The sequence below is a fragment of the Camelus dromedarius genome, chromosome 28 (assembly GCF_036321535.1).
Source record: "Camelus dromedarius isolate mCamDro1 chromosome 28, mCamDro1.pat, whole genome shotgun sequence".
In the NCBI taxonomy this organism is placed as follows: domain Eukaryota; kingdom Metazoa; phylum Chordata; class Mammalia; order Artiodactyla; family Camelidae; genus Camelus; species Camelus dromedarius.
This window is the reverse complement of record NC_087463.1, coordinates 5,959,802-5,973,507: the sequence shown is the minus strand read 5'-3', so window position 1 is coordinate 5,973,507 and position 13,706 is coordinate 5,959,802. Positions and strand designations below refer to the sequence as shown.

The window sequence follows — 13,706 nt, the reverse complement described above, 5'->3', positions numbered from 1 at the left end:
CGTATAGAAACATACGTTACTACAAGTTACTTCAAGATATTGAATATAGTTTATACAGTATAAACTTACTGTTTATCTATTTTATGTATAGTAGTTAGTATCTGTACATCTCGAATTCCCAATTTATCCCTTCCCACCTTCTACCTGCTTTGGTAAACATGTTTGTTTTCTATGTCTGTGAGTCTGCTTCTGTTTTGTAAATAAGTTTGTCTTTTTTTTTTTTAGATTCCACATATGAGTGATACCATATGGTATTTTTCTTTCTCTTTCTGGCTTACTTCACTTAGAATGACATTCTCCAGGTCCATCCATGTTGCTGCAGATGGCATTATAACATCCACTCTTGAGTAGTGTAAAATCCACTTTATAGAATAGCTTGGTTTTCCATACATTGATATTTGTGTATATCCAAAAAACTACTGTTCAGGCAGTGACTTTTTAAAAAACTTTTATCAAGGAAAATTTCAGGCATACACAAGAATAAAGAAAAGGGCAAGGATCCCCATGTGCTCAGTAACTCGCTTCAACAGTTATGAGCATCTCGCCGGTTGAATTCATTTATTCCAGGGATGGGGTGAGAGGGAGGGCAATTTTCTGAATCTGAGGCTCTGGCAGGCGGTCCCGGTGCAGGTGCCCATGAGGCAGCTGGAAATGTGAGCTGGAGCTCAGGTTAGAGCATTGGTGTCTGGGGTCACCATGACCTCTTCCCTTCCGAACTATGTCCAAACCTATTTGTGTTCATCCGATTTTAGAATCCATTTGCCTTCTTTTACCTGAGGTAAGTTTATGAGCTCAGTGGTGGCGGGTGGGAAGTACACTAAATGTGACAATAAGCTTGCAGATAATTCAAGGTTGACACTGTTTCTTAAGTCATAGCCAGTCTAGACAGAAGGCCCCTTTCTCTGCATATGTATGTACATGTAGTTACTTTTTTCTCTATTTTTTAAAACTTTTTTTGTTGAGTTATAGTCATTTTACAATGTTGTGTCAATTTCCAGTGTAGAGCACAATTTTTCAGTTATACATGAACATACGTATATTCATTGTCACATTTTTTTCGCTGTGAGCTACCACAAGATCTTGTATATATTTCCCTGTGCTATACAGTATAATCTTGTTTATCTATTCTATATGTACATGTAGTTATGTTTTTCTAGGTGTTCGAGGCTCAAGAATGTGAACGAATAAACTTCTTTCGGAATGCACTGTGGTTACATGTAAATCAGCTGTCACAACAATGTGTCACAAGCGATGATGTAAGTCAGAGGCATCCACGGAGGATGCTCTGCCTATTGGATTCATTAGAGTGGAAGGAACCACAGACGTTCATTAGTTCACCCCCATCATTTGAGGCCCAGATAAGTACAGTGACTTGCTGAAGTCCACACGGTGAATGTGATCCCAGATAAATACCTAATCTGCCTGACTCCTGGGTCTACTTTACCACCATGACTTTTTCTCTAAGAAATTCAGAGTTAGGGCAGGAGAGCAGAGAAGGGAGACCCAAATGCAGCTTAATTTATGGAAAACTGAGACTTTCCAACATGCATGTGAGTCCCAGAGAATGCTCCAGTCCGGAGTGGGGTCACTCGGGGACAGCACCAAGTACTAGCAGGCTGAGCCATGTCCAGGCTCATGGTCACTCCAGGGCTCCAGCAGTGTTCCAGGGTCATTATCCAGGCTTAACTTGTGCACAGAAATTGTCATGGGTTTCTCAGGTGTCGGAGGGACGAGAATTACATTATCACAACCTTCTTTCCTAAGAAATAGCCAGCCTCCCTTAGACGGGACATTCACTTTAGAAGAATAATTAAACATCCAGAAAACAAGTAGGACTGACTGGAAGAACTTTTCTCCAATTGTCTTTGCTTTTGTCTGTGGAGTTGGCCATGGGATTTGGTATCTATTTTCTTTGTCCCATCAGTATTAGACAAAACCAAAAAAACCTTTTGGGGTCAGGGGGTTTTAGCTCAGGGTAAAGCATGTGCTTGGTGTGCAAGAGGTCCTGGGTTCAATCCCCAGTGCCCCATGTTATAGGGGAGGGTGGAAATAAACAAACAAACAAATAAATATTTTAAAAAATCTTTCCTAGGCTTTTGTGCTGCTACAAAGATACATTTTTTGTCATCTTTAAAAAAAATTTAATAGCAGATGTTGATTTGAGAAATCTTTTTATCTGAGCCCAGGACTTGGGAATATCTTTTTCCTTTTCAAAACAAAGTTTGTAAAACAGTCAGTCATTCGTGAAACCTCCTATTTGAATAAGCCGTGCGCCATTGTGATGGACACACCTCTACCTTGATCTGTCTTCTCCTCGTTAGATGTATGAAGAAGTCCGTAAGAGTTTAGAAATGTGCAGCATTGAGAAGGACATTGAGTACTTCGTGAATCAACGCAAAACTGGACAGACTCCACCAGGTGAATGGCGCAGGGGCGGGGGAGGGGGTTATCTGAACAAATCTAGTAGTCCTTCTTGTCACGTGTCATCGAGAATGGAAGCCATCAGCCTCTTAATGTTGTGTGTCTTGCTGGTCCCCCTAGCACCCGTCATGTATGAGAACTTCTACTCCCCCCAGAAGAGTGCAGCCCCACCAGGAAAGTCCACGGGGCCTAACTTGGCAAGGTAATATCCAGCTTTCTTTCACCTGAAGCAAAGTACTTTTAATAAAGCCTTGTATTATTAGTGTTCCAACGTCCGTATTACAATTGGACCACATCTACCACTGCATTTGCTTAGCCAGGCTGCTGGGCTTTTGGAAATAGCATTTTTAGGACAAATGTTACATGGATTTGACTCATCAGAGTTCAAGGAGGACTCTGCCATGCTTGTGTGTGATCACTGTCACTCGTGTACGAATCCTGGACCTTTCTTGTAGCCTGGGGAAAGCAGGAGTTAGCTGGCAAACTGTCCCCAGTGATCCAAATCTGACCTGCCTGTTTTGGAGGGCCTGCGAGTTAATTTTTACATTTTTAAATGGTTGAAAAGATGGAAAGGATACTATTTTGTGACCTGTGAAAATGATATGAAATTCCAACATCAGTGTTCACACACACAGCTTTGTTAGAACCTGACTGCCCTCTGTCTCCATCCTGCCTGTGGCCGCTCTCCTGCTGGAGTTCAGTACCGTGGCCATACCAGCAGAGCCGAAATCATTTGCCATCTAGCCCTTCACAGAAAAGGTCTGCTGCCCCTGATATAAAGGATTTTGAGAGAAGAGAAACTTCCGTTTCACATACAGCCACCTTGAAGTCTAAGCTTGTAAATTTTCAGTCCAGATTTTAAAAATATAAGGGAATGTTTGATGGAGGAGTGCATGTCCATCCTCAGGGTTGAAGAATGCCAAGTGCCATTCAGAGCAGTTACTATGAATGAGTTCCTGTAGTCCTCGCAGCAGGTTAGAGCTGTTTGACGGCCCATTGTGCACGTGAAGATGCTGCTGTACGAAGCCATCAGGAACTCTTGCCCACCCAGCTGAGGTTTTCACCCTGCCGGTCTGGGCTGCAGGGCAGGGCTCTGGGCGTCCTACCCTCTGGCATCACATAGTGTCTGCGCCCAGATGCAGGAGGTCAGTGCTGCAGAGTTTTTGCTTCATCTGAATTTTTCTTGACCCTCCAGAGCAGAAACCAGATTAGAGGGCAGTATGCTTATAGAGTGAAGAAGAAACATAGAAAAATTATAAAAGCTTATCTGAAAGACTTTGGTTTTCATTTCTTACAGGAGAGGACCTCTCCCGGTTCCTAAAACTATCCCAGGTATGCCACCTAGAAAGACCGTGTGACATCTTCGGTCAGGTTTTCTTTCAGGTTGAGTAGCTAGAATTTCTAAATAAAGGGAAAGAAAGCAATGAATAAAATCAAATTTTCAAGAGAATGAACCTATATTCGAGACTATGACACTGTTTGTCACAGAGTGGACTTTGATAATTGGTGGTCTATTTCACAGCTTATCCAAGAGAACTCAGTTACTCAAATACCAAAAGAAACTTATTATAAGACACTCTTACTTAAGAGAGCCAAGATCAACTTGGCTCATGAGAATGAGCAAAACTAAAATACAGTTTCCTCTGGATGACACGGAAATACAATTTATAGAAGATGTCTAAAAACATGTAATCTGGTATTACATATTTTATACGCAGCCCATAGTTGGATCTTTTGCTAATCACCCTGGTCCCTTTTTTCCTCTGAACTCCTACAATACTACTCAGAGAACCACACATTTAGTACTTTTTGTTAGTTCGTATTCCCTGGATAATTGCAAGATCCTTGAGGGCAGGTAGCTTTTTTTTTTTCCTCTGAATCAGTCACAAAACCTAACACAGTACCAGGCACACAGTAGGAGCTCAACAAATGCCTATTATTTGAATAGAAGAAAGATCGATCTATGTATGCTCGAGGGACAAGACATTTTAGGCTGCATTTAGCATCTGAGCAAACATTTGGTGACTGAAAAAAAATTTAGTGGCTGAAATTACATCTTTGAACCATACAAGGATTTAAGTTAATTTACTTCTTGTGGCCTTATAATTACCACTTGATAATGTGGGAATTATTTTTGTCCAGGTTTGAAGATGATTTTACTGTAGGTACTGCTATCCAGGCGTGGATGAAAAAGGGCAAAGAAATCGCAGTAGGGATTTCCACTGTGTTTTCTGGCTTGTAGTTTTGACTATTATTTGTAGGTTTTGGTGCCAGACATTTTTTCTTCTTACAAAAGGGCAGTCACCAGACTCTTGAGTGGAATGCCTTGATTTGAAAAAGGCTAAGATCTTACTGTGAAAAATGTTCGCTTAATGTTGCTCTGTGCTCTGCCCTTTGTAGATGATCCTGATTATTCTTTGGTTGATAACTACAGCTTGATCTACCAGTAACACCAATGGTAAGAACCGTTAATCATCACAGAACCGGGTTGCGTTTAGACCAGTGATTGTATTTTTGAAGTCTATGAAGTTTCATTATGATCCCACTGCAGGCAAAGAAGGCCTTGTGTCAAGCACCCTGGGGGGGATGCCCCTGCAGAACGGCCTCTCTGGCTCCCACAGCTGAAAAGGGATGGAGACCACTCCAGACCCATTTGAATGAGGATATTTCCCTTCATCATTCTGTGACTCTATTTGCTCTTGTGAATCTCTTACGTGGCTACTACACACCCACGCTTAAGGCAATACCCACAAACAAATACACCTGCTCCTCACTGTTTAAGGAACTTCGCCTCCAGTGTTCTCCCTCGTTCCCCAAAGGGGAAAAGTCAGGTAAAAAGAAGTCAGAAATGAGGCAGGTGATATCAGACTCTGGAAATACATGAGGGCATCCAGCACCAGGTTATCACTGCTCCGAACTAGTTAGGAAACTGTCGCAGAAACCTGAATACCATCAAGAGACCAAATGACACTCAGAGGGTTGGAGAACTCAGGTTTATTCCGCCCGCGGGCCCAAAGGAGTTAACACTCCGAGCTCTGGACCCTGTCTGTAGACTTACACAGGCTTTTATAGGGTGTTAGGTTTCGATTAAGTTTGCATCATATGCAAATGAGGAGTTAGAAATGGACCAACCAGGAGTGAGCTTTCAGGAACCAATTGAATTCTAAGGGTAAATGCAAATGAGGTGTTAGAAATGGGCTAGTCAGGAGTGAGCTTTAGGGAACCAATGGACTTCTAGGGGTAAGTTTTGTTTTCCTAGAAGCAAGCCAGTTTACAGAAGCGCAAAAGTGGGAAGACATTGGCCCTGCCTAGGAAGTCTTGCTGGTCCCTTTGTGGGTTTTGCCCCTTAAAAACTATAAGGATTCCTGGAGCAGGACTACTCAGCCAACCGTGGCTGCAAAGATAATTTTTCCTCTTTGGCGGGCAGGGGCTTGCAACATGCCCCCAGGTCAGTATCAGTCTTCACAACCTAAAGGATGTCTCTGAAGCTGAAACAGCACTACTAAATGAAACCCCTCACGAAGTATTCTTTTAACACTTTTAACCCAAGCAGGCGTATCTTGGGGTTTGATGGTTACATGCATGTAAGAGCACTTTTCAGAAAATGTCTGAAAGGACATCTTTCTAAACATAATAATTTTTCTTTTTGTTTATCCGTGTGTTCTGATTTGTCTACAATGAAATTTTATGACTTCTTTAATTAAAAATTGTTTTGAAGAGTTGACCCCCTTGCACATTCCTGATCCTGGTGTGCTCCTGGGAGTGACAGGAGGGGTGGGTTCAGGGAGTAGTAACGGAGCTGCCAAGATCTCTCTCCCACCCGTCCTGGTTTGGTATTGGCGACATTTACTGTCACTTACGAAACCAAACAAGTTTCAACAGTGCTCCACAGTGGCCTTCCTTCTGTGTCCTCTACCTTGAAACATGCTTGTAAGTGGATACATTATGCATGACTTGTCTTCCCTCCCCTAAAAGCACCCCCTTTGTGACTTACGGCCAATAAGCTGTTAGGATGGAAGCCATCATTATCTTGATTAGACAAATAAGCGATATTATTTATATTTACACATAAATATTTAAATTGCTTAAGAAATGTGTTTACTATTTAAGGAACTTCACTGTGAAAGATAATGGATATTTTTCTTTTTTTGAATTTCTTTCTTTATTTTTAATGGAGGTACTGGGGATTGAACCCAGGATCGTGTGCATGCTGAGCATGCGTTCTACCACTGAGCTATCCCCTCCTGATGATGTATATGGAAGACATAAAAAACCTCATCCTTTACTGTATATATCTTTCTGACCTGCAAACAAATTGTAGACTTTACAACCAATCATCATTTCTTCATTTCATAAACCTCTCTCTTTCTCATGGAAAGAGGCCTGGCCCATTTTAAAGGCAGAGCAGGAACGAGGGCTATCAGTGACTTGGCACTCTAAGGTGACACCTGCTGTCTAGGACACCAAGTAGTGATGGCTGTGTGGCAGGGCATCAGCAGCTCCAAGTTTCTTTTATTTTTTACCTCCCTTTCTTTCTCTCTTTCTTTCTCTTCCTTCCTTTCTTCCCAAGCCTTCCTTTCTTTCTGTCTCTCCTCCCCCTCTCCTTTCCTCCTTTCTTTCCCTCCCTCCTTTCCTCTCTCCTTCCTTCTGTCCTTCCCTCCCTCACCTATTTGGATAAAGCATATATTCCAGTTGCTTAATAATAGCATTTGACCCAACAACTGTAGTTCCTCAGAGCCCAAGAATCTGCTGTTTGAATGCAAGATGCTAATACCAACTTATTTAAGTTAGATCATTTCGCTGGGGCTCATTAGTGTCTGTGCCAGCTGAAGAAATAGAAATCCAACATGTATAATTGACTGAATTTAAGAGAATTTTAAAGAGGGAGTCTACCTTCATTGATCACTTAGTTAAGTGACTTGTCATAACATTTTAAATAGTTTAGATGAACCTTTGGAATTGACATTGAAATATGAAGCTTTAGGAATTTGTGATTTTTTTCTACAGTTGTTGATTTTAGCTGCTCTTCCTATTTTTAATTCTGACATGTTTAGGCAAAAACAGGTTATATTTTTAATTAAAAATACACGTATCATAAAGTATAAATATATGTATTATTTACAATTAAGTGATGCTCTTATTAACAGTCCATTTTTTCATCACTTGGAATGCCTGCTCATTTCTCACCATTTGTTTTCCTTGGCCAAACACATTATTATTATACGTTATTATTACATTGAGATTATGGATAAAATCTCAATGCTGACATGAATAGTTAATACAAATGAAATCTCTTTGTTTTTATCTTTCAGAAAACGAAGCTTTTTTTTGGCTGGTGCTTCTGTGGCACTGAAGGAGGCACTCAAAGCAGCAGAATCTGTAGGAATTATGTCAATCGTGAAGACTTTGAAGTGAACCCCTGCTATAATTTTTCAATATTTTAAATTTATGGTAGACATTTAGTTCAACTTAACCTGCTAGAGTTCTGCAGTTTTTAAAAGAAGTTTATAAATTGCCCCAGACCAAAGAATTATCCTTTCCCAATCAAGTTACTAAAGTTGTGAATGAATTGTGTTTTCTGCTCGATTCAGGAAACTGAATTTGAAGCCTTGACTCTTGGGGTGGGAGCAGGGATGGCTGCAGAGAAGTCTAAGCCATCAACCTGCTCAGGAAGCTCCTTTGCCTTTGGGGGCAACATGGCTATGGAATTTCCACAGTGACACACACTCTCAGTGGTGCAAGATTTAGAATTTAAGATTTAAAACCTTCCTTTTTGGCTGGAAGACTTAGAAGCCATCCGATTGCACTTTCTCATTTTGCAGACGAAGAAAGGAGGCCCTGAGTGTGAAATCAGTTTCCTCACTGCTCTCCCAGCTGATTAGGGACAGAAGCAGAAGTCAGGTGCAAGCTCCTCCCACATCACCATCTTTCTAACCCCTCCTGAGGCTGGGATGCTCGTGGTGAAATTTAAGATGCCAAATGTTTCTGCCAGCATCTTTTCAATTGGGAAAATCACCAGGATGTGAATGTCAGATTTATTTTTATATGGCTCACTGTGTGTACTGAACCACAGGGCATCGTATTTAATTTAATCTGAGAAGCCATTGATTGTAAAACATGTCATTACTTTATACGCCACTGAGAAAGGCAGTGGGGGAGTTGACGCTGTGATCATTAATGGCCAAGCCCATTTGAATTTGAGATGATAAAGTGTGTGTGGTGGGGGGGGGGATTGCATCTTAGAATCAATGATATGTGGTATTTTGACTATTCCTGAAAAGAATTTTAGACTTAACAAAGCCAGTACTCAGTCCTGGGTCTTCACAGAGAGTCTTTTCCTTGCTAGATCCTGGGATTTTCAAAGTGTCAATCTTACCCTTTCACAAATATTTGAGCCCTCCTTTGGTCACCCACAAACAGCAGCGAGATTATGCACCTTTATCTAACGTTCGCACACTGACGAATGGTACATTTTAGTTAATGACAAGTTAAAATAGCGCTGGCATTGATTTGGGATATTGTAAAATTCTGGTACCACAAAGAACAAATTGTTTCCTTTTCTGCTCTGTGCAGTAGCTTTCCTGGAACTATTGACAAGTTGAGTGAAGGAAGATTGATTATTTCCCCCTTTTCATGTTAAGATGCTGCTGAAAGAGGTAATTTCTTGTCATGATGGGAAACTTGCGTCAGTTGGGTATCCTTTTGAGAAACTGAAGTTTGCAAAGGGCCATTGACTTCCCCAAATTGAACAGGCTCAGGAAATTTTCCTGTGAGCTCAGGACATCGTATTCTTAAGTATTTTATTTATTGTTAGCAATTCCTCAGGGATTTCAGCTTTCTCTCTGTTGGTCAGTGTAACTAATGTAAAAGTGTTTTAAGAATTGAAAATATGTTTATTTTATTGCCTTTCCAGTTTGATATGAAGTAAAATAAAAGTTCTTGGTGATTTGGGATGTATTTTGCATTTTTGTGTTAGTCGTATCTCTCTTCCAAGCTCTATGTGACCCCTAGTCACATTTGTCATCATTACACCACAGAAGGACAGTTGCAGGTCAGGGGGGCCAGGTGGAGACTGGTGTCATACCACTTCCTACTGGGGCCAGATGCAAGGTCACTTCCTCGGGGAGGCACCTTCCCTGCCTCCAGACTTGCTTGGGTCCCACTGCTGTAGCTTTCCCCACCTCTCACATTGTTCTTGCTGTTACAGGGTTTACTCCTTCCCTCATAGACCGTAGTCATCATGAAAGCAGGGTCCCCACCATATCCCCAGACCTCTTTTTTCTGGGTGGTGATTTCAGAAAGTCCCAGTAAGGAAGTGGGGGAGGGAGGTGAGACAGGGAAGGGGAGGAAATCAAAAAAGGATGTATTATCAAGCAACTTACCGCTGTGGGCAACAGCTTCGACCTGCTGGGGACTCTTGGGAGACAGTAGGGGAGATGCGTCTCACAGATGGTTTCCCCAGATGGGAGGGAGCTGGGGTGGTTCTTCACCAGTCCCCCTCAGTCGTGGGTAGAGGGCTGCTTCTAGGAGCTTTAGTTCCCTGATGCTTCTGGTTGCCGTGAACGCTGGCAGAGGGGGTCCAGCAGCCTGAGGGTCCTCAGGTAGGGACGAGGGTCCTGGCAGTTGGAAGTTGGGCTGGTGTGTGAGGAAGCGATGGTACGGAGGGGGTGTGGATGGGGCGCTGGCAGTGCTGACCCCGTGCAGCTCAGGACCCTGTGCCCCACATGCACCTTCCTCCACCCTGTGACCGCCACTACAAGTCCCAGTTTCCAACACACACACACACACACCAGGAAGTTCAGCAGGAGGAGCTCTGGGCCCCGCTGCTACAGATGCTCCTGGGTCCATAATTGATGTTTATAATCCCCCTCCTCTACCACCTGTTCTGGAGTGGATTGTGTCCCCGCAAGTTCATATGTTCAAGGCCCAGCCCTTGGTCCATCAGAACGTGACTGCTTTGGAGACAGAACCTTTAAAAGGTAATGAAGTTGAAGTAAGGCCACTGGGGTGGGGCCCTGACTCGGTCTGATTGGTGTCCTCATAGGAAGCAGAAGAGACACCACCAGAGAGCGTGCACAAAGGGACGGCCGTGTAAAGAGACAGCCAGACGGTGGGCATCTGCAAGCCAAGGAGAGAGGCCTCAGAGGAAACCGGTCCTGCTGGCACCTTGATCTTGGACTTCCAGGCTCCAGAACTTCTGGAAAATTCATTTTTATTGTTTAAGGCACGCAGTCTGTGCTCTTGGCTATGGCGGCCCTCGCAAATGCACACACACGTATTCTAGAGTCCCTTCCCATCTGCCTAGCCTTTTACTTGTCCAGGTTGCTTGACCGGTGGGGGTGACCCAGACCCTCCTCCCTAAGGGGGTCTTAGCCCCTGGTAGTCAGGCCCTCATCAGACCCTGTTTGCTGACGTTGCCAATTTACATTTACTGCGAGGCATAGCAACACACCAAAGGCACCCCAGTGAATCCCCTGAATTCCAGATACAAGCCTCCCTTTCCTCAGGGGAATCACCTGCTCTGGATGAGATAGTTACTCATTTCGTTTCTTTGCTTGCTGGTCTCCTGGCATGAGGACCCTCCCAAATGACCAGGCATCAGCCGTGGTTTTAGTAGAACTCTTTTAACGTCCCCCTGATAGATGTATTCCATGCCAGCCATCTACAGGCCAGCGGAGCCTAAAGCTGAAGGATGGGAAGACAGACTCCCCAGGTGGGTCCAAGTCAGCTGTGGTGACAGAGGCCACTCTTACCTCCTGGTTCCCAGACCTGTGTTTTCTACCTATTGGAGTCAAAACAGGCAGTGCCATATGGTGACCATATATGTGCCATACAATACCATACCTCACCTGTAAGGCCAGCACCCCAACCCTAGAAGGTATTTTCAAGCTGCCACACCTTTAAAATGCCATTCTAACGTTCTACCAGGACCACCATCACCTTCACTGAGAAGTGAACCACCAAGGTGAAGCTCTTGGTGGCATGCATTCTCAACAGTGGCTTGTCCTCAAGGGGGTGAAAATTGCTTCTTTTTTTGCAGGGGTGGTGGGGAGGTAACTAGATTCATTTTATTTATTTTTAGAGGAGGTGCTGGGGATTGAACCCATGACCTTGTGCATGCTAGGCATGCGCTCTACCACTAGATCCTTCCCCCTTGAAAACTGCTTCTTGATGAATGAAACAAATGTTACTCTTCTTGTATAGAAAGCACAGCTTTTCCTACAGCAGGTAAACAGCGATACAGTGTATCTGTGGTATTAAAATTTCATGGGAGGGGCAATTAGGGAAAAAACGTCTAAAAAGGCTCCTTAGGGGAGTGGTAATGAAAAACAATCTGATAAACACTGGCCCAAGGTGATATTATGCGGCATTTCATAATGATACTCAGATACTGTTACCCTCAGATGGTGTTATTGGCCAAGGCAGGGCTGGCAAAAGAGAAAAATCTCTTCTTGGAGTCAGTCCCGGTAGAGATGAGTCTCTGCTCCTTCAAGAGTGCAAGGAGTTCAGTGGAATCAACTTGCCACCAAGTGGCTGGTTGCTCTCGCTGGGGGATGGTAGCATGTTCAGGGCCCAGCTTCAGCCGCTGGGGATAACTGGTCAGACCTTGAGCAGTAGTCACTAGATCAGGCCTGGAAAGTGGGGCCTCCGTCCCTGCCACCATGACTCCTCTGTTTACGAGACTAGTGCGTGAGCACTGGGCGGCCCTGGGCAGAGGCTGGCTGGACCCCGCTGGGTGTGCCATCCTGGCCACCTGGTTGTTCTGCATGTCCTCTTTGATGGGCACTCTCTTGCGGGCTCTGATGTAAGACACAAAGGTTTATGCATTTTGTTGCCCATCCCTTTGTCTTCAGTCTTCTGATCTTGTTCCCTGATCAACCAGTCCAGTCAAGCTCACTGCCCTGTGGTCTGCGTGTGGACTCACTTGGGCTGCTGCTCCCGTCCCACCAAGCTGATGACCAGCTGTGTTACTTACGGACCGCTGACTGGGAGTATTTTTCTTTGTCACTTTTTTTCACAGTCACCCCTAAGTAGGGCTGTTGCATGGCAGCAATCTACAAACAGACTAACAATTAACATAGAGAACTAATCTGGGGTAGCGTATAGCTCAAGTGGTAGAGCGCATGCCTAGCATGCATGAGGGTCTGGGTTCAATCCCCAGTGCCTCCATTAAAAGTAAATAAGTAAATAAATAAAGCTAATTACCTACCCTGCTCTGAAAACAGAAAAATTGAATAAAAGAAGACAACAGATAGTGCTGTCCTAGTTTTGAAGCAGACCTGAGGGTTTTTTGTTTTTTGTTTTTTGTTTTTTGCCTTTCTCCATTTGAAAAGAGAGAAGGAAGGAAACCCCTGGGTTGAAGGAAACCCCCTGCGAGGCCACAGGTCAGAGCTGAAGGAGAAGTAGCGAGACAACAGAGGAAGGTGAATGAGGTGTCCGCCCGCGTTGCCTCTTTGTGTGACATTCTCTGACCTGCGCCACCTATTCTAGAATGTACCAGTTCCATTGTATGATGGATCGCTGATGTGTCTGCCTGACTCTGGTGGTCTGAAGAAAGCTAAAATCATTTTGTAGTAATATGGTCTTTTGTTCACATTTCCTTTATAATTTTACAAAATGCATCTCTTGAAATGCTGCCGTAGATGCTTTCTGGCTTCCTTATTAGTCCCTGGTGATCTGAGCCTAGAATTTTCTTCAGCGGGCCAACAGCAGCCCATAACAACTAACCTACTCTGTGGTCCTGAGAGCTATCTTTGGTCCAATATCTCTCGAATTTATCTTATTTTGTCCTAATTCACCACAGATGAGGCCTCCGACGACTGTGATGCTTCAGCTCAGAGATTACCACCATTCTGCTTCCTTCAGTGTGAGCTCTTTGTTGCTCACTGGCTGGGGCGGAATCCAACTCTAGAATCCCATCCCGACATCTGAATACCCTTTCTGGTGCTGTCTTGGTTTGGGCTCCCCAGAAGGAGGCCAGAGATAAGGACCTGAGATCAAGTCGTTTATTCAGGAGGTGAACCCAGAGAGTACCAGTAATAAAATGGGAAGTGAAAAAGGGAAGGGAAGGAAGTGGGTAAAGAGTAGGTCACCAAGCAAGTCGCCACAGTGGGACAGAGGAGCTGAGCCCTCCTGGAGGCTCTGGGATATAGCACTGGACACATACCTTGGAGTTTTGCCCCCCAGGCGGTGAGGGAGCTGGATATTGGTGTTAGTTTGCAAAAGCTGCTGTAATCGGGCACCCCAAACTGAGTGACTCAAATAACAGAAACTTACTGTCTCAA

The 13,706-nt window shown here is 43.9% G+C and overlaps 1 protein-coding gene across 1 annotated transcript in view; it reads left to right on the top strand.

Annotated features, from left to right (window-relative positions):
• The window catches only part of PSTPIP2 (proline-serine-threonine phosphatase interacting protein 2), a 74,592-nt gene extending 65,218 nt beyond the window's left edge, over nt 1–9,374 (top strand). The window contains exons 10-15 of the mRNA XM_031441984.2: nt 1,158–1,256; nt 2,322–2,418; nt 2,542–2,623; nt 3,719–3,753; nt 4,822–4,879; nt 7,734–9,374. Of these exons, the coding sequence (XP_031297844.2) occupies nt 1,158–1,256; nt 2,322–2,418; nt 2,542–2,623; nt 3,719–3,753; nt 4,822–4,871 (363 nt within the window). The 3' untranslated portion in view covers nt 4,872–4,879; nt 7,734–9,374. The remainder of the gene's footprint in view (nt 1–1,157; nt 1,257–2,321; nt 2,419–2,541; nt 2,624–3,718; nt 3,754–4,821; nt 4,880–7,733) is intronic.
• The last annotated feature ends 4,332 nt before the right edge of the window (nt 9,375–13,706 follow it).